The sequence below is a fragment of the Micromonas pusilla genome (assembly GCF_000151265.4).
Source record: "Micromonas pusilla CCMP1545 genomic scaffold MICPUCscaffold_1, whole genome shotgun sequence".
In the NCBI taxonomy this organism is placed as follows: domain Eukaryota; kingdom Viridiplantae; phylum Chlorophyta; class Mamiellophyceae; order Mamiellales; family Mamiellaceae; genus Micromonas; species Micromonas pusilla.
In genome coordinates, this window is record NW_003315882.1 from 2,049,265 (window position 1) to 2,067,198 (window position 17,934).

At 67.9% G+C, this 17,934-nt stretch overlaps 10 protein-coding genes across 10 annotated transcripts; 3 read left to right on the plus strand and 7 right to left on the minus strand.

The window, feature by feature from the left end:
- Positions 1-9: 9 nt before the first annotated feature.
- Positions 10-1,614, minus strand: MICPUCDRAFT_38255 (uncharacterized protein; the record flags this gene model as incomplete). Its single annotated transcript, XM_003055743.1, has 1 exon — positions 10-1,614. The coding sequence occupies one exon, from the start codon at positions 1,612-1,614 to the stop codon at positions 10-12; it is 1,605 nt and encodes a 534-aa protein (XP_003055789.1).
- A 357-nt stretch (positions 1,615-1,971) lies between these two features.
- On the minus strand, positions 1,972-2,985 carry MICPUCDRAFT_5738 (uncharacterized protein; the record flags this gene model as incomplete). The annotated part of the gene is made up of 3 exons (XM_003055744.1): positions 1,972-2,136; positions 2,341-2,712; positions 2,776-2,985. Coding segments are annotated over 3 exons (747 nt in total), but the record flags the coding sequence as incomplete, so codon positions are not given.
- A 345-nt stretch (positions 2,986-3,330) lies between these two features.
- MICPUCDRAFT_45209 (uncharacterized protein) lies at positions 3,331-7,418 on the plus strand (the record flags this gene model as incomplete). Its single annotated transcript, XM_003055224.1, has 2 exons — positions 3,331-5,798; positions 7,407-7,418. Exons 1-2 carry the CDS (start codon positions 3,585-3,587, stop codon positions 7,416-7,418), a joined length of 2,226 nt encoding a protein of 741 aa, XP_003055270.1. The 5' UTR covers positions 3,331-3,584.
- MICPUCDRAFT_50851 (dpy-30 like protein) lies at positions 6,007-6,534 on the minus strand (the record flags this gene model as incomplete). Its single annotated transcript, XM_003055745.1, has 1 exon — positions 6,007-6,534. One exon carries the CDS (start codon positions 6,532-6,534, stop codon positions 6,007-6,009), a length of 528 nt encoding a protein of 175 aa, XP_003055791.1.
- A 497-nt stretch (positions 7,419-7,915) lies between the features above and the next one.
- On the minus strand, positions 7,916-8,964 carry MICPUCDRAFT_50853 (uncharacterized protein; the record flags this gene model as incomplete). The annotated part of the gene is made up of 2 exons (XM_003055746.1): positions 7,916-8,480; positions 8,636-8,964. 2 exons carry the CDS (start codon positions 8,962-8,964, stop codon positions 7,997-7,999), a joined length of 813 nt encoding a protein of 270 aa, XP_003055792.1. The 3' UTR covers positions 7,916-7,996.
- Positions 8,965-9,062: 98 nt separating this feature from the next.
- MICPUCDRAFT_50854 (uncharacterized protein) lies at positions 9,063-9,752 on the minus strand (the record flags this gene model as incomplete). Its single annotated transcript, XM_003055747.1, has 1 exon — positions 9,063-9,752. The coding sequence occupies one exon, from the start codon at positions 9,750-9,752 to the stop codon at positions 9,063-9,065; it is 690 nt and encodes a 229-aa protein (XP_003055793.1).
- An 89-nt stretch (positions 9,753-9,841) lies between these two features.
- On the minus strand, positions 9,842-11,687 carry MICPUCDRAFT_61866 (uncharacterized protein; the record flags this gene model as incomplete). The annotated part of the gene is made up of 2 exons (XM_003055748.1): positions 9,842-10,699; positions 10,884-11,687. 2 exons carry the CDS (start codon positions 11,685-11,687, stop codon positions 9,842-9,844), a joined length of 1,662 nt encoding a protein of 553 aa, XP_003055794.1.
- A 1,434-nt stretch (positions 11,688-13,121) lies between these two features.
- MICPUCDRAFT_50856 (uncharacterized protein) lies at positions 13,122-15,837 on the plus strand (the record flags this gene model as incomplete). The annotated part of the gene is made up of 2 exons (XM_003055225.1): positions 13,122-15,060; positions 15,245-15,837. 2 exons carry the CDS (start codon positions 13,122-13,124, stop codon positions 15,835-15,837), a joined length of 2,532 nt encoding a protein of 843 aa, XP_003055271.1.
- An 82-nt stretch (positions 15,838-15,919) lies between these two features.
- MICPUCDRAFT_50857 (uncharacterized protein) lies at positions 15,920-16,495 on the minus strand (the record flags this gene model as incomplete). The annotated part of the gene is made up of 1 exon (XM_003055749.1): positions 15,920-16,495. The coding sequence occupies one exon, from the start codon at positions 16,493-16,495 to the stop codon at positions 15,920-15,922; it is 576 nt and encodes a 191-aa protein (XP_003055795.1).
- A 391-nt stretch (positions 16,496-16,886) lies between these two features.
- MICPUCDRAFT_50858 (uncharacterized protein) lies at positions 16,887-17,873 on the plus strand (the record flags this gene model as incomplete). The annotated part of the gene is made up of 1 exon (XM_003055226.1): positions 16,887-17,873. One exon carries the CDS (start codon positions 16,887-16,889, stop codon positions 17,871-17,873), a length of 987 nt encoding a protein of 328 aa, XP_003055272.1.
- Between the last annotated feature and the right edge of the window lie 61 nt (positions 17,874-17,934).

Consider the following 17,934-nt stretch of genomic DNA (forward strand, 5'->3'; position numbering starts at 1 on the left):
TTCAATTCGCTAAAACTTGGCGGCGATGGCCTGCCCTCTCTCTTGGAACCACCCCTGGATCGCCTTGTTCTTCATGAACTTTTCGTGGACGACGACCGCGGCGAGGAGCACGATCGCGAGGTACGCGGGGAAAAACTCCGGGTACTTCGTGAACACCGTGCCCCACAGCTTGGACGCGACGGCTCTCTTGTAAAAAATCTGACCGATGGGCCCGTGCAGGATGTAAATCGGAAACGAAATCGCGCCCAAATACGTCAGCCACTTGTGCGACATCATCGTGCTGAAGCTCTTGTGCCCCTCCTTCGCCGCGTTCGGGAGGTCGACGTACACGGTCTGGACGTGGATCCGTTTGATGAAGGACACGAACAGAGGGATGAAAAACAAACCGCGCGTGAGCCCGTCGTTGAGCGTCAGCCACTCGAACCCGCGAGCGATCAACACGAACGCCATCCCGAGGAGCGGCACCACCGGCGAGCTCGCCATCCAGCCGCTCGCGTTGTTCGTATCCGTATCCGTAACCGTCGACGATTCGCCGTTTTCGTTAACGCCTTTCTCCTCGCCCTTGTCCGCGCACTCGCGGACCATGACGCTGCGCGCGGCGACGCACCCGATCAAAATTTCGACGAGCGCCGCGAACGGCGAAAACCGCTGCGCGTTCCAAAACAACCACGACGGGTGCGTCTTCGGGGACATGACGCCCTCCATGAAGAACCACCCGCCGGTGTCGTACGAGTACGCGACTTTCGCGATCAAGCTGATCGCGGTGAGCGCGATCATCGCGGTCTTCAAACCCTTCTTCTTCCACGACGCGATGGACGGGAGACAAAAAGGCAACGCGACGGTGGCGAAGGTCAACGCGCTGAGAAACCACGTCGGGGCGTTCCACAGCTCCGCGTGCGCGGGGAACCACGCTTGGGTCAACGTCATGGTGATTAAACCATGGAAAACGGTCGCAATCGGACCGTTATATAAGTTATCCGCGTACACGAACACCCACCCGAAGACGACCTGCGCGAGGAGGTACAGCGGGTAGTAGCCCATGACGCGCGACAGAATAAACGCCGGCGCCGGCGATATCCGCGGCGACGCCCTGTACTCGCCCAGCTCCGTGCACGTGTACGCGACGACGTACCCGGAGATCACGAAGAACGCGCCGACGACGACGTTGACTTGCGATAACATCCGGAGCGTGAGCGGGTCTTTCGTGCAGCACGCGATGAAGTGGCCGACGGCGATGTAGGTGATGAGAAAAAATCGCGTCGAGTCGAGCGCGGGGATGAACGCGCGCTTCTTCTTCGCGGGCGGCGACGGCGACGGCGACGGCGACGGCGGCTCGATCGCCGCGGCGTCGTCGTTCGGCGACGCCGCGGAGGAGGACGATACCCTGTCCGCGGTGGACGCCAATCGGTGGAGCGCGCCGTCGCGACGCGGACGCGCGCGCGCGCGGAGACGCGCCGGCGAACGCGGAGCGCCCGACGCGCGATCGACAGCGACGCGCGCTCGGGAGACGGGGGGTCGACGGACCGCGCGATCGGATCGCGCGGGGATCCACACGATCGGGTCCTTCTCCCCGGCGCGCGCGCGCGTCGACGCGCGAGGCGTCGGCCTCGCCATCGCGCCCGCGATGGCCATCATGACGACGACGTGTCGCGCGTGCGGCGCGCGCGCGAGAGTGATGCGGGCCGTTTACGTTGTTACCGGACGTCGTTGGCGTTTTCGAGGAGGCACGCACAGGGCGGGGAGGCGGCAAGACGCCGCCCTTCAGCGCGCGTATGATAAACGACTACCTGTACATCGAACACATCGCGACGAGATTGCCTACCCACCGCACACGCCGCCCGAGAGAGACTTCGCGCGAAAGTGCGAATCCGCGATCGCCTTCACGCCCCCCGCCGTCTCCAAGGACTCCAACCACCGCGTCCCGCCGCTCTCGAGCTGCTCTCGGACGGCGCTCCGGAGCCAGCCGACGTCGTTTTTGTACGCCTTGCCGTGCTCTACCAACAGCACGTGCAGGTCGAGCTTACACGCGTCCGGGACGCGGCGGTTCAGGTGCTCGTACGCGGCGTCCCGACTCGCGGACTTCGGGACCCACCCTAACGCCATGGCGATCTTCCACACGTGCGCGTCCACCGGGAACTCGGCGCGTCTGTTTTTGAGGGTTCAGGGTCCGCGAGTCGAAAGGCGTCGGAAGCGGAATCGAAAGGCGTCGAGGTCGGGCGTTGAAACCGGGAGCTGGGCGGAGAGAGACGAACGCCACGCCGGGAGAGAAAGTCCTTAAGGGATGAAGTTCACAACGCGAACGCGGTCGTACGGGGACCAGTGTGATGATGCTCCGAGGACGCGCCTGAGGCAAAACACGAGCACGCACGCGATCGTCTTCGGGCCGACGCCCTTAAAACGCGACAGCTCCGACTTGACGTCGTCGTCGGACATGTCCCTGAGGTACTCCATGCACGGCGCGCCGCGCTCTTCGACGAGCGTGTTCAGGATGACCTTGATCCGCGACGTCTTGATCTCCGCGAGGCCGCCGCACTTTATCGCCGCCTCCACCTCCGCCGACGGCGCCGCGCGAATCGTCTCCCAAAAGTTGAGACGCCCGCGTCCGTCCCTCGACGGCGCGAACGTCGCGGCGAGGCGCGCGAACGCGCGCGCGCTGTTCACGTCCGTCGTGTTCTGGGACAGGATGGTCCCGACGAGCGAGTCCAGGACGCACTTCGGGTGATGCGCCGCGTCGTCCGCGTCGCCGGCGGCGGCGACGGCGGCGACGGCCGCGACGGCCGCGGCGTTCGCGTCGCCTCCTCCTCCGATCGCCGGCGTGGCGGGAAGCGCCGGGACGCCGCGGTCCGCGCCCGGTCCGACCGCCCCCAAGCTCGTTCGGCGGAGGAAGTCGCGGTAGTACTCCGCGTGGAGGTGCGCGAGCGCGTCGCGCGCGGCCCAGCATTCTTCCGGCGTGGGGCGCGACAGCGTCGGGTACGGCGAAGCGCCGCTCGAGGGTGGTGACGTCGTCGTCGCGTCCGCGACCACGATCGCGCGTCCATCGCGAACGTCGACGACGGACGGCGACGCCGCCTCGGTCTTCGCGTCGTTCTTCTCCGGCTTGACGACGTCCTCCCACGGGCTCTCCGTCTTCGTCTTCGCGCGCTTCGCCGCGGGCGGCTTCGCGGACGCTCGCGTCGTGCGAGCCATCGCCGTCGTCGCGCCGCGCCGGCTGAAGTGGCAGGCTGTTTCGCGCGCAATCTCTCGGTCGACGCGACGCGTCGTCGGCGACGCCGACGCCGACCGCTGCGACTGGAATTTCGCCGGCGGTGCGGTGGTCGTCACTCGCGGCCGCGCGACGTCCGTCGCGGCGAGAGGAACCCGCGCGTCGCCGTTCGAGGGCGAGCGCGACTTCCCCGCCGTCGGCGAGACGCGAGGCGCGGGGGTCGCGCCGCCGCGACTGGACGCTCTCGCCGCGGCGCGGTCCGTCGTCGTCAGATCCGATCGCCGGTGCCGAGTGATTATTATTAATTAATCCGCCCCTCTCTCGTCGTCAGCGCGGCGGCGACGAATCGAATCCCCGCCGACCCCTCCCACCCGCCGTCGCCATGATCTTCAACCTCGAGGGCCTGACCGTGTACTTCCCGTACGAGTACCTCTACCCGGAGCAGTACAAGTACATGCAAGAGCTCAAGCGCGGGCTGGACGCGAAAGGGCACGGATGCTTGGAGATGCCCACGGGCACGGGGAAGACGATCACGTGCCTCGCGCTGATCACGTCCTATCAGCTCGCGCACCCGGAGTGCGGGAAGCTCATCTACTGCACGCGCACGGTGCCGGAGATGGAGAAAGTCCTCGCGGAGCTGAGGGTGCTGCAGGCGTACCGAGAGAAACACGTCGGCGAGGCCGCGGCGATGTTAGCGTTGGGGCTGAGCTCGAGGAAAAACATGTGCGTGCACCCGAGAGTCGCGGAGGAGGGCTCGAGGGAGTCCGTCGACGCGCGGTGCCGGCAGCTCACCGCGTCGTGGGTCCGCGAGAAACATAACAGCGCGCTCGCGAGCGGGGAGGAGCCGACGACGGAGCTGTGCCAGTTCTTCGAGGACTACGAGAGGGAGGGCCCGGACGCGGTGCTTCCCCCGGGGGTGTACACCCTCGCGGATCTGCGGCAATTCGGAAGAACGAAAGGCTGGTGCCCGTACTTCACCGCGCGGCACATGATCAAGTGCAGCAACGTCATCGTGTACAACTATCAGTACTTGCTCGATCCCAAGGTGAGCAGCCTGGTGAGCAGGGAGCTCGAGAAGGAGTGCGTCGTGGTGTTCGACGAGGCGCACAACATCGACAACGTGTGCATCGAGGCGCTGTCGGTGAACTTGCGGCAGCAGACGTTGGACGTCGCGGGACGGAACATCACCGCGCTGTCCGCGAAGATCGAGCGCGCGAAGCAGACGGACGAGCGAAGGCTGCGCGCGGAGTACGACGCGCTCGTGAACGGGCTGGCGAATCAAGGGGTGTTACCGCGAGGGGGCGGCGAGGACGCCATCGCGAATCCGGTGATCCCCGCGGACATCTTACGCGAGGCGGTGCCGGGAAACATTCGCAGGGCGGAGCACTTCGTCGCGTTCATGCGACGGCTCGTGGAGTACCTGAAACAACGGCTTAAAGCGACGCAGGTGGAGCAGGAGACGCCGATGGCGTTCTTGGCGCACCTGTCGCAGACGGCGGCGATCGACGGCAAGACGTTGAAGTTTTGCCACGACCGTCTGACGTCGCTCTTGAAGACGCTCGAGATCGTGGACACGGAGGAGTTCAACGCCGTGTCGCTCGTCGCGGACTTTGGCACGCTCGTGGGGACGTACGAGAAGGGCTTCGCGCTCATCTTGGAGCCGTACGACGAGCGGTATCCGAACATTCCGGATCCGGTGCTGCAGCTGTCGTGCCTCGACGCGTCGCTCGCCATCGCGCCCGTCTTTGAACGCTTCGACAACGTGTTCATCACCTCCGGGACGCTGTCCCCTATCGACTTGTACCCCAAGCTTCTGTCCTTCAACCCGGTCGCGTGCATATCGCTGCCGATGACGCTGACCCGGGACTGCCTGTGTCCGATCGTGATCACCAGAGGCGCGGACCAGCAGGCGGTGAGCACCAAGTTTGACATGCGCGACGATCCGGGGGTGATTCAAAACTACGGGCGGATTCTCATCGACATGGCCGCGAGCGTCCCGGACGGCCTCGTCGCGTTCTTCGTGTCGTACTCGTACATGGAGCAGATCGTGAGCAAGTGGCACGAGACTGGGGTGTTACAGAATGTCATGCAGCACAAGCTCGTGTTCATCGAGACCCAAGACGTCGTGGAGACGTCTCTGGCGTTGGATAACTACCGACGCGCGTGTAACTGCGGCCGCGGAGCCGTTTTCTTGTCCGTCGCGCGCGGCAAGGTCGCGGAAGGCATCGATTTCGACAGGCACTACGGCAGGGCGGTCATCATGTACGGCGTGCCGTACCAGTACACGCTCTCGCGCATCTTACGCGCGCGGTTGGAGTACTTGCGAGAGACGTTTCAAATCAAAGAGGCGGACTTTCTCGCGTTCGACGCGGTGCGACAAGCCGCGCAGTGCGTCGGCCGCGTCATCCGCTCGAAAGCGGACTACGGCCTCATGGTCTTCGCGGACAAGCGGTACAACTCGCACGACAAGCGCGGGAAGCTCCCGGGGTGGATCACGACGCACTTGAAAGAGGAGCGTCTGAACTTGAGCACGGACATGGCGGTGCACGTGGCGCGAACGTTCATGCGCGAGATGGCTCAGCCGTACGACCGCGGCGTCGCGGGGCAGCAGCTGCTGGATCAGCGGGCGGTGGATTTGATGGCGAGGGCGGCGGGGTACGGGGCGGTGCCGCCGCGGATAGCGAACGGCGGCGGCGGCGGCGGCGGCGACGGGACGTCGTGACGATTCATTCCGACCGTGTAACGAAAGCGATCTCCTACGTAGAAAAATACATTCAGTACCCGAACCGCGCGTCCCCGCCGCTCTACTTGGACGCCTCCGCCTCCGGCGGCGGCGGGTTCGCGAGCGCCTTCTCCGGCGGCGGGTTCGACGGCCCCTGCGGGTTATTCTTCAGAAGGTACGCCGCCAGATACTCCACCGGGTTCCCCGGGCGCTCCTTCACGAGCGCCTGCATCCCTTGGAGCAAAATCGGGACCACCGCCTGCTCGAGGTACTGCCGGATCGGCAGCGCCTGGACGTCGAGCTTGTTCTGCGTCGCGAGCGCAGCCTCCTGCGCCGCGGCCGCGGCCTCCGGGTTGTCGTACCCGGCGTCCTCGGACGCGGGCACCGGCTCCGGCTCCGGCGCGGCGGCCTCCTCGCCTTCCACCTCGGCTGCGCACGAGCGAGCGACGACGGCGAAGCGAACGGTCAGAGAGAATCGACGGGGACGGGGGCCGGGACGGGGGAGACGAGACGGACGCGAGCGGGGAGGGCGTCGCGTCGTCGCGAGGCGTCGATCGAGCGCGTCCGTCGCGCGGGGAAGCGCACCGTCGACTGGGGGTTCCTCGGGCATCGTGCGCGTCGGCCTGAAGACGGCGCGGCGACGTGTGAGGACGGGCCGGAACGGGATGATTCAGTTCATTCCCGCGCGAAGTGCGCTGGCTGGTTTGACCGGGAAAGAAATATCCAGCAGAGGCAGAGGCCGGTCCTCTCGCTGTCGCGACCGCGCTCCCGACGTCGTCCGACGCGCGTCGTCGCCGCCGCCGTCGTCGTCGAAAACGACATGCCCGACGACGGCGCGTCTCCGTCGGGCGACGACGCCGGCGCGGCGGCGGAAGACGACGGCGAGCGCGAGCCCTCGCGCGTGCCGTGCCAACACATCTCGGGAAGCCTCGCCAGATCGATCTCCTCGGCGGTGGAGCGCGCGTCGTCGTCGTCGTCGTCGTCGTCGTCGTCGTCGTCGTCCAACCCAACGCGCGACGCCTCCGCCTCCTCCGACGCGGTCGTCGTCGCGCGTTGGGTCGCGGAGACGCTCGACGCCGTCCGCGAGGAGTCCCTCCGTCACCCCGGGGAGATGGACGCGGACGAGAGACGCGCGCGTATTGAGTCGATGGACGTGCGCGCGAACGCGCTGCTGCGACGCTGGCGCGACGGCGGCGCGTGGGCGGCGGCGCTCGTGCGCTTCCACGCGCGGCTCGCGATGGGCGACGGCGGGTGGGTCTGCGACGCCGCGACCGCGCGTCTGCGCGAGCTCCCGCCGCCGGGAGTCCTCGTCGTCGCCGCGACGGGGGCGCACCAGGGCGCGGAGGAGGACGGACGCGCGGATCGCGAAGCCGAGGACGCGGCTTTCGCGGCGGCGGCGGCGGGCGCGGACCCGGACGCGTGGCGACGCCGCCTGCGCGGACTCTTCGGAGGAGAACCTGAACCTGAACCTTCTCTCGTCAGTACAACAACTAGTGACGCTTCCGCGGGCGGCGTCGCGAAGAAAAACGACGCCAGCCGCGCGTGGGGCGTCGTCCAGGAGGGCGTCGTCGCCGGCGTCGACGCCGTCGCGCTCGGCGTCGGCGCGGTGTCCCTCGGCGCGACGCACGTCGCCAACGCGGCGTCTTCCGGGGTGAAAGACGTCCACGACGGCGTCGTCACGAGCGTCATGATCATCTCCGACGGGATACATCAGGGCGTGAGCACGGTGAACGGTCACGTGAAAGCCGTTTCGAAAGCCGTCGCGGACGGGACCACGCGGAGCCTCGGCGTCCTCCGCGGCGGGGGCGGGAGAGAGCGGGCGGAGGCGGAGGAGCGCGCGACGGTGCTGTCGGACATGTCCGCGGTGTTGATCGAGGACGTCGACGGCGCGTGCGAGTACATGACGGACGACGCCGCGGCGGCGTTGATACGCGCGGCGGCGGCGGCGGAGTCGGGGACGGAGGGTCGCGAGGGAGAGGGACGATCATAGGAAGCGTACAGTAGAAGCGTCGAAGCGCGCGCGTGAAACGGCGATAGAGCTAGCTAGTTCGCGTATCCGCCCGCGCCCGCGCCTACGCCTCTCTCGAGCCGCGCTTCGCGTCGTCGTAGCTCGGCTGGCGCTCCGAGCGCTTCGAGGGCTTCGTCCCGAGGAGATAGTCCAGCAGCGTGCGCTCGTCGTGCCTGTCCCGGAACTCCCTGTCTCCGAGAAAACTCCGCGACCCCGATTCCCGCGGCGGCGGCGGATCCCCTCGCCTCCGCCCACGACGCGCCAACTCCTCCCCGAGCTCGTCGAGATTCTTTCTCAGAAGGTCCTCGCGCGCGTCGCCGCCGCCGCGACGCCGACGCGCTTCTTCTTCCGCGTTCGGTCTGCTCGAGTCGTCGTCGAGCTCGAAGAACAGGCTGAACGGAAACGGCAGCTCCGGCGTCGGTCCTCCTGCGCCGCCCCCGCGCGTCTCGGAACTCCATTCCCTGGACGTGGACCACCCGCCGCCGAAGAGCCCGCCTTTGGGGTCTTCCTCCGTCTCCTCGCGCGAGTTTTCGATCTCCTCCGGGGCTCTGCGGCGCGACGCGGGCGGGATGGAAGCGTCAGGGCGGGTAGGAAACGAAGCCCGCGTGCGCGTGAGCGATCGGAACGACGACGAGACGAACGCGTCGCGGTCGATTGACGAAGAGCGACGAAGGGATCTGGCGGGGGCTACGTCCGGACGCACCGTCCCGGGCACATCCTGAACTTCTTCACGATGCGCTCGCACTTGCGTCGCATGATGCCGTTATCGTCCGGCGCGGTTCGGCACGAGTACTGCGGTCGCGGGATGAGGGGGCGACGGGGAGCGAGCGGGGTCGGTCGCGCGTCGAGAGGACGACCGAGGGAGCGAGCGGAGGAAATAGACGAGGGAGGGATCCCGCGCGGGGATCTATCTCGCCGCGCGCCGCGCACCGTCTCCGAGCTGCGGATGGAACACGCGTCGCCGCCGCCGTCGCGGCTCTGCGCGTCCGCGTTCTTCCTCTCCCACCACGGCGTCGTGTTCGAGGGCGCCATCGCGCGTTCGCGTCGACGGCGGCGCGCGCGACGTCGAATGAAATTCGTGGTCTACAGTATCTATTCTACCATTTCCATGCTGAGACAAAAAAGCACGGTTATTCCTCCTCCCCTTCCCCCGCGCCTTCGCCGATGACCTTCTCGATGATCTCCCTCACGTCCTTCTCGCTCTCCAACCGCGCCGCGTTCTCCGGGTGCTTGACCGTCAGCGACGTCAGCGCGCTCGCGGCGGCGAAGACGACCCGCCTGTCCTCCCCGGCGAGCGGGAAGCGCGAAGAAGACGTCGACGCGTCGGCGCCGCCGCCCGCGCGCGCGTCAGCTGTACGCCGGCGGATGATCTCCGCGAGCGCGCCTATCGCTCCGCACGCGCCCGCCTCGCTCGCGTTCGCCTCGCTGTTGTGCGCGAGGTTCCGAAGCGCGCCGATGGCTTCGACGCAGTGCTCGCGCCGCGCGATCTCGCACAGGGACGGTATGACGCCCAACGCGCGAGCGTTTTCGCGGTTCGCCGCGTTGGCGCACGCGAGCGCGCGCAACGCCGCGACCGCCTCAAGGCGCTCGGCGGCGTCCGTTCGCATTCTCTCGCCGCGACGGTTCGCATCTCCACTTTTGTCGTCGTCGCTCGAGCCCACATCCAGCCCCTCGCTGAGTTTTCTCGCGAGCGCTCGCATGACCGAGATCGGCGCTCGCGACTTCCTCGCCGGGCGCTGGTTCAGCTGCACTTCGCTTCGACGACTCAGCGTCCCGGGTTCCGCCGTCGTCGTCGTCGTCGGCGGCGGCGGCGGCGGCATCTCGTCGTTCGTCGACTCTGAGACCTCGCGCTCGGTCCTCGTGAGGTCCGCTCCCGCGTCGCGCAGCACCGCGAGCGCGTCGGCATCGCCTAATAGTAACGCCCACGCCGCGGGCGTCGTTTCCATCGGTCCCACGCCTCGATCCCGCCCTTCCGCGGCTTCAACGACGCGCACGCGGCGGCGGCGACGCGCGTCGTCTCGAGATCGCCGCTCCTCACTGCGAGGTGCAAGATCGTTTGCTTGTCCGCGTCCCTCGCGCCGGCGCGCGCGCCCGCGGCGAGAAGCGACGCGAGCGCATTCGCGCACCCGCGCGCGGCGGCGAGGTGCGTCGCGAGCGTCCCCGCGTCGGACGCGTCGTGAACGATGTCTTCAATCGGCGTCGGACGATCGTACCCCCCGCCCGCGTCCGCGGCCAGCAGAGCGTCGACGACCGCCGCCGCGGTCGGCGCGAGCGACGCGGCGGCCGCGCGAAGGTGCGACCCGAGCGGCGGCATCCCGGAGCGCAACAGCGCGTCGACGACGTGAAGCGCGCCGAGGCCGCACGCGGCGAGCATGCACCGACGCTCGTTGGACGACGCCGCGGACCGCGAAAACGCTCGCACGTTGGGCGTTATACTGTCTTCTTCTTCTTCTTCTTCTTCTTCTTCGTCGTCATCGTCCGCGACGACGTCCACGCCGTTCTCGCGCAGGTACGTCGCGTAGTCCCTCAACACCGGGCGCGCGAAGATCTCGCACGGCGCGAACGGTCCGTCCGCCGCGCCAAACGCGCACGCCGCGGGCTCGTCGTCCGCGCGAAGCAACGCCGCGGCTTCGCCGTCTCGCAGACCGACCGACCCGGACCCGGACCCGCGACCGACCACGCCGCCTCTCTCGCCGCCGCCGCTGAGCCGATCGTTCGACGCTAACGCCCTGGACACCGCGAGGACGTTCAGCGAGCTTCCGCCGAGCTGAGGGTCGTTCCATACAAAGCGATGTCGGGGTGGAGTTCATTGGCGTCAGTTGGAGTTGAAAGGCGTCGAGGACGGGAATTGAAAGCGAGGTGTGGGCGGAGAGATGCGCCGGGAAAAGTCCTTAAGGAACGACGTTCACCACGCCAACGCGGTCGTATGGGGACCAGTGTATAGAACGCACCTGATCGATCGAGTCGAGCGCGCCGATCGCGGCGGCGTCGACGCCGAGCGCCGCCGACCACGCGCGCGCGACGATCGATTCTAGTCCCCGCTCCGGGGTGACCGCGTCTGGTCTGAACACGCGCGTTTTACCTTGGCGTAACCACGAGTCCAGAGTCACCCTGTCTACCTTCCCACTGGATGTTAACGGCCAGTTGTCGTGCGTTATGAACACGAAATTACTCGGCGTCGCGTGCTTCGGAAGCGTCGACCGGCAGTGAAATTCGCACGCGGCGGCGTACATCCACGCTTCCGTCGTCGCGTCGAACGTCGGCGCCTTCACGCGCGCGTGCGCGGTGATGACCTGCGCGGTCGCGTCGAACGCTATCGCCGCGTCCGCGACGAGCGCGCAGTTTTTAAGCGCCGCCTCGATGTCGTCGAGCTCGACGCGGTTCCCGCGTATTTTCACCCTTCGATCGATCCGCCCGAGAAGGATCAAGTCCCCGGACGCCACGTGTACGAACCCGACGTCGCCGCTGCGATAGACCCTCCCTAACGGCGAGTCCACGAACGTTTTCGAGGTCAACGCGGCGTCGTTGAGGTATCCCTCGCACACGCACGCGCCGCCGATGACGATTTCCCCCGTGTTCGCGTCGCCGGGATCCGCGAATTCCGCGACGGCGCCGTCGTCGCGAAAGCTTTTCGCGACGCGAACGAACGCGAAGCCGTCGCCGTCGTACGCCTTCCCCGCGCGCGACGGTTCATCGTAACCGTCATTCCTCGACCGTTTTGAAGACACTAACCGTCTCGACTGCACCGATTCCATCCTCGCGTACGTCTGCAACACCGTCGTCTCCGTGGCGCCGTAGGCGTTGTACAGCGTCGCGCCGGAGCCCTCCGCGGCCCACGTCTCAGGGTCGTTCCATACAAGCGATTGTCGGGGTGGAGTTCATAGGCGTCAGTTGGAGTTGAAAGGCAACGCGGGCGGGGATTGAAAGCGAGGTGTGGGCGGAGAGACGCGCCGGGCAAAGTCCTTAAGGATCGGCGTTCACCACGCCAACGCGGTCGTATGGGGACCAGTGTATAGAACGCGCCTCGATCGTCTCCGCCGTCATCTTCTCTCCCGCGAGCGTGATCACCTCCAACGCGGGCGCCTCTTTCGCTCTCAACGACGCCATGGAAAACAACGTCGGCGTGCAGCACACGTGCGTGACCGCCCCCGCGATCAACACCCGCGCAAAATCGCGCTGAAAGAGCCCCCGGGACGCGACGACGACGGCGGCGCCGGCGATCAACGCGGCGGCGACGTCCCCGGCGTGGACGTCGAACGTCGCGTTGGACGCGAGGCACACGCGCGAGTCGTGGCGAACGCGCTCGACGGACGCCTTGCGCGCCGCGTACGCGAGGAGGCGGCGGTGCGACCCGGGGAGGGCTTTGACGCCGCCGCCGGTGGTGCCGGACGTGAACGCGACGTAGAGCTCCGCGTCGGCGGCGTCGTCGGCGGCGGCGGGTTCGGCGTCCGCCGTCGCGGCGGCGCGGTCTTCGCGGACGTCGCTCACGACGACGACGTCCGCGCGCGCGCCGAATATCTCCATCGCGCGCGGGATCTCCTCGCGCGTCGCGCACAGCACCGTGGGCGTCGTCCTCGCGTCGTCGTCGTCGTCGCGTCCGAGGCATCCGACGACGCGCGCGGCTTCTCGGATCCTCGCGCGCGGCCACGCCTCCGCGTCGAGCGGGACGACGCTGCGACGCGCGCGCGAGGACGCGAGCAGCGCGACGACCGCAGCGACGCCGTCGCGGCACAGCGAGACGACGCGCGCGGGCGCGTCGTCGTCGTCGTCGTCGTCGTCGTCGTTCGACGTCCTCCAGCTCGCGCGAAGACGCGCCGCGAGCGCGTCGACGACGCCATCCAGCTCCGTCCACGTGAGGCGCGTCGTCGTCTCCGACGCCGTCTCGTCGTTCACGAGCACGACCGCGGTCGCGCGCGGGGCGGAGCGCGCGAGGCGCGCGAGGTGCGCGTCGAGGCGATGCATCTACGACGTCGTCATCTCGTCTCGACGCGCCGCGCGGCGGTCGGGAGCGTATGCGCCCCGTTCTGTGGAGGCGGCGTCTCGCTGCGCGTTGAATCTGCTGGTCTCGGAAAAAGCAAATTCCCGGAGAGGACCCGCGCAGTCCTCCGCGGCATCTCAGTCCTCCGCGCACCACGCCCGGTCATCTCAGAAGGGCGTTCGCCGCCGCCGTGGGCGTCGTCTCGCGCGTCATGGACGGCGCGAGCGCGGCGGCGGCGGCGGCGGCGGGACGCGCGCTGACGACGTCGCCGCGGGTCCGTCGTCGAGGTCGACGGACGACGATCTCGATTTCGTCGACGACGACGACGACGACGACGCGCGCCGTCTCTCCCTCGCTCGCGCCGTCGCCGTCGCCGTCGACGCCGTCGTCGCGACGTCCCCCGCCGATCCGCGCCCCGAGCTGGCCACTGCGCGCGTCCAAGGCGTCCAAGTCTGGGCGGTTCCCGCCGACGCCGTCCACGTCCGCGCATCCGCTCGCGTCCTCCTCCGAGGCGGACGACGGCGGGCACGACGACCTCGGCGATCTGTGCGCGCGATGGCGCGACGGCGCGGGGACGCCGCGCGACGCGGTCAGGCTGCAGATCGAAGCGATGCTCCGCGACCGCGGCGACGCCTCCTCCTCCTCCTCCTCCTCCTCCTCCTCCTCCGACGCCTCCTCCGACGCCTCCGGCTGGCGGCTGCTCCTGTCGCACAAGAACGAATCGCTCTACAACGCCTTCGCGCTGGAAGTCGCCGTCGCGTCTCCGGGCTCGCGCGCGCTGACCACCGGGCTGTTCGCGCTCCCGGCCCCGCTCCCGCCGTCGACGCTGACGCGAATGGCGGGAACGCGCGCGGTGCTGTGCCCGCTCGCGTGCGGCGAGGACGCGGACGACGTGCTCGCGGCGGTGGACGCGCTTCCCGTCGCGATCGATCTCCCCGGCTCGATCCCCGTGGCTCTCCATTACGATTGCGTCGCGCGGCGCGCTTCGCGCGACCGCGTCTCGTCGCAGACGCTAACCGACGCGCTGCACGAGACGATGAAAACCTGGGGCGGCGGGTTCGAGCACGGGATGTACGCGCGGTTCGACGATCCGACGACCGCGGAGGCGACGGACGCGGCGCGGCGGACCCTGCGATTCGTTCTCGCGGAGACGAGTCGCGGGTACGTCTTCGGTCTCGCGACGTTCGCGCCTCCGCGGCCGCTCGCGAAGTGCGACTGGAATCGGAAGCCGAACAACTACAGCGCCGGGTTACGGCAGGAGATCGCCGCGGCGGCGGTGAACGTGGCGATGATGACGCGCGGCGGCGGCGGCGGCGGCGGCGACGCGGACGTCGTCATCGACCCGTGCTGCGGCGGCGGGACCATCTTACACGCCGCATGGGCGCGCGGGCACCGCGCCGTCGGCGGCGAGCTCATCGCGCTCAACGCGAGCAACGCGCGAGGGAACATCGCGTCGTTCCGGCCGCACATGCCCGCGCTGCACGCGTCGCTTCTCGCTATCGACGACGACGCGGACGCCCCGGCGGCGAACGAGGGGAGAGGCGGAAAACGAACGCTCGACGCGACGACCGGTTTGCTCTCGCCGCCGCCCGTGGTCCTCGAAAACGACGCGACCGCGCCCACGGACTGGGCCGCGACGGTCAAGGCCACGACCGGACGCGAGGACGCGCGCGTCGCCGCGATCGTGAGCAACCTCCCGTTCGGACGGCAAGTCGCCGTCGGCGGCGGCCCCGGCGGCGGCAAACGCGGCGGCGCGACGGACGACGAGTACGCGCCGTTACTGCGCGCGCTGAGAGACCACGCGCCGCGGCACGTCTTCTTATCCGGCGTACCGATCGCGGCGGCGATGCGCGAGGTGGGGTACGAGGGCGTCGTCGAAATCGCGCTGTGCCGGCGAGGGCGGACGTTCATGACGGTGGCGGCGGGCGCGGGGGGCGTCGTCCCGACGCCGTCGACGGCGTTCAGCGCGCGCGAGGCGGCGCGCGCGAAGGCGGAGGACGGGTACGTGCACGCGGCGACGCCGGATTGGGTGGCGGAAGCGGAGGAGGAGGAGGAGTGCGCGGCCGCGAGCGGCGGAACGCCGAGACCGCCGCTGCGGGTCGCGATCGACGCGTCGTACGAGCAAGATTCGCAACGTGCGATACGTTCAGGTGCGTTCTATACACTGGTCCCCATACGACCGCGTTGGCGTGGTGAACGTCGTTCCTTAAGGACTTTGCCCGGCGCGTCTCTCCGCACACCCCTCGCTTTCAATCCCCGACCGCGACGCCTTTGAACCCCATCTGACGCCTTTGAACTCCACCCCGCCATCGCTTTGTATGGAATGGCCCTCAGTCGCGAAGCAGCTCTCGGAGTGTCTGGGCGTGACGCGCAAGACCAACAAGGCGATGGACGTCACGGTGGACCTCACGTTCGCGAGCTGGGACGGCACCGTGGGCGCGCACGCGGTCGAGCACTTCAACGCGGAGCGATGGGTCGGCGTCCGGAGAGACGCGAGGAAAGTCGAGGACATTTTCTCGTCGGCGTCGGCGTCGTCGGCGTCGGCGGGTACTGATCTCGTGTACCTGTCCCCCGACGCGGAGGACGTCCTAGAGGACGTGGACGCGGACACGGTGTATGTCATCGGCGGGATCGTGGACCTCGCGGCGAGGGGCACGGCGACGAGTCTCCCGCGCGCGCGCGCGGCCGGGATGCGGACGGCGCGGCTGCCGATTCGCGAGCACCTGCCTCGGTGCACGTCGCAAATCTTAAACATCGACACCGCGCTGAAAGTTCTGTGCGAGAAGTACGCGGGGAAGGAGTGGACGGACGCGCTCGAGGCGGCGCTGCCGGCGCGGCAGCAGGGCGAGCGCCCGGCGCGGTTTAACCGTCCGCTGAACGCGAATAAGGAGGGCGAAGAAGCGATCGCCTCGGCGAGTCTAGAATGATGATCAGTATTTCGCGACTGATGATGGATGCTCTACGTAACTCGTCTTCCGGTCCGCGAGCTTCCTCCTCCTCCTACACTACCTATTTCCCGCCGCCGTCGCCGTCGACGGGTTTCTTCCTCCAGAACCTCCACCCCCGGCGCTCTCTCTTCGCCTTCTCCGGTTCCTCCTCCGCCTTGGAGGGTCCTCGAAACGCCCGACACGCCGCGGCGCCGAGATCGTTCCACGCCGCGCTCCCTCCGTTCAACAGCACGCTCCCCGCGTACGGCGCGTAGATCGCGCTCGGCTCCGCGGCGAAGAGGCCGAAGAGCGCGAAGGTCCCCGCGCCAGCGATCGCGCCGCGTCGGACCGCGTACGACTGCCCGACGTTCGCGCCCACGGTCGAGCCGAGGAGGACGCCCATCGCTCGCAAGACCCACGCGTTCCCCGGCGTCATCGTCCCTCCCGCCTCCGCCTCCGCGAGCGCCATCTGCTCGCCGACGGCTTTCCTCGTGCGCTCGAACCCGGTGACGTATCCGACGCCCGCGGTCGTCGCCCCGAGCGCGGCGAGGGCGTAGTACGGCAGGTTGGAGCGGAATTCCGCGCGCGATTCCATCGCCGCGAGCGTGCCGCGGATCCGAGCCGCGTCCGCGGCCGCGGCCGCGGCTCTTTGCGACATGACGACGACGCGGGGTCCGCGAGGAGGAGGAGGAGGACGCGAGCGAGTCCGCGCGTCTCGTCGACGCCGAGGTGGAGCGACCGCGGCTGGCGGGTCTGTCGTCCAGCGCGCGGCGAAAGTGCGGTCGCACAGCTGTGCGTCCGCGTCCTCGTCCTTTCCTCGGTTTGAAGTGTTTTTTCGTCGTCCGCGTCGTGTTGTAAGCGAGCGCGGCACTTCCACGACGCGCGCGGCGCGCCTCGCCGCCGATATCGCCCCCCGCGAGCTCGCTCGCGACTTCCCTCGCACGCCTCCGCGCCGCTCCCGCCGCGCGATCGTCCTCGCGACCCCTTCGCGCGCGTCCTAACGACGCCCCCTCGAGCTCGCTTTTCAAACCACCGCAGGTGTGAGAAGTATGCCGCGCAACAAAGACCGCCCCGCCGTCGTCTACCCGACCGGCGACCCGGAGTGGAAGAACTACATGAAGATGTCGTTCTTCGCCGGCGCGGAGATGTACGACGTCCACTGCGTGCAATACATAGCGAAGAAGCTCGCGTGGCCGATGGCGCCCGCGGGCCCGGACCGTTCGAAGCTCTCCAAGGGCGCGCTTAAAAGTTTGCAAGACGCGGAAGCTCTTTTCGTTTCGAAACTCTCAGAGGCGAGCGACGACCCGAGCACGCCGACGATCGAGGACCTCCTCAAGCCCGAGTTGCGAGCGGACTACGTAAAGAACCTCGAGATGGATTCCTTTGGGAACGTGGGGGGATTCTCGCTGTACGTCAAGGCGCCGGGAGAAAGGTTCGAGGTGAAGCACTACCAGAGGCAAGGGAAGCAACTGGACGAACTCGTGGTCAAACACTACGCGGACGAGTCGTTCAAGCCTCTCATCGACTTTCACCTCCCCGAAACCGCGGGTAAGGTTCTCGCCGCGGAGATCTCGAAGTGGCCCGGGTGCTACGCCAAGCGTGTGTTCCTTTCCGACGAAGAGAAGCTGAAGCACGGCTTCAAATGTAAAGCCCCCGTCGCTTTCACGCACGTCGCAATCTCAAAAGAAGGCGGCAAGGCGTTCAAAAGCGGCGAAGTCATGGAGCCGACGAAAGCGCAGCTCGCGTGCAAGCGTTTCTACGACGAGCGGTGCGCGGCCGGCACGCCGGGCTTCAGGATCGCGTTCCGCATCCCCGACGGTATCGTCCACAAACCCTTCAACATTGAAGAGTATTTGAGAGAGAGGGGTGGGGGCTACGAGGACGACTTCGCGGACTTCCCCGACTTGGCGGACGAGGACACCTCTTCTTCCGGCGACGAGCCCGAGAACGAGAACCCGGAGGCCGTCCCGAGCAAGAAACCGAAGCTCGAGAAGGCAGCGCGGACACGGAATGAAGGCAGGGTGGACACGGAATGAAGAAGAAGCGGCGGCACGAGGAGGACGACACGACGAACGAACGAACGAACAATACGTAAGA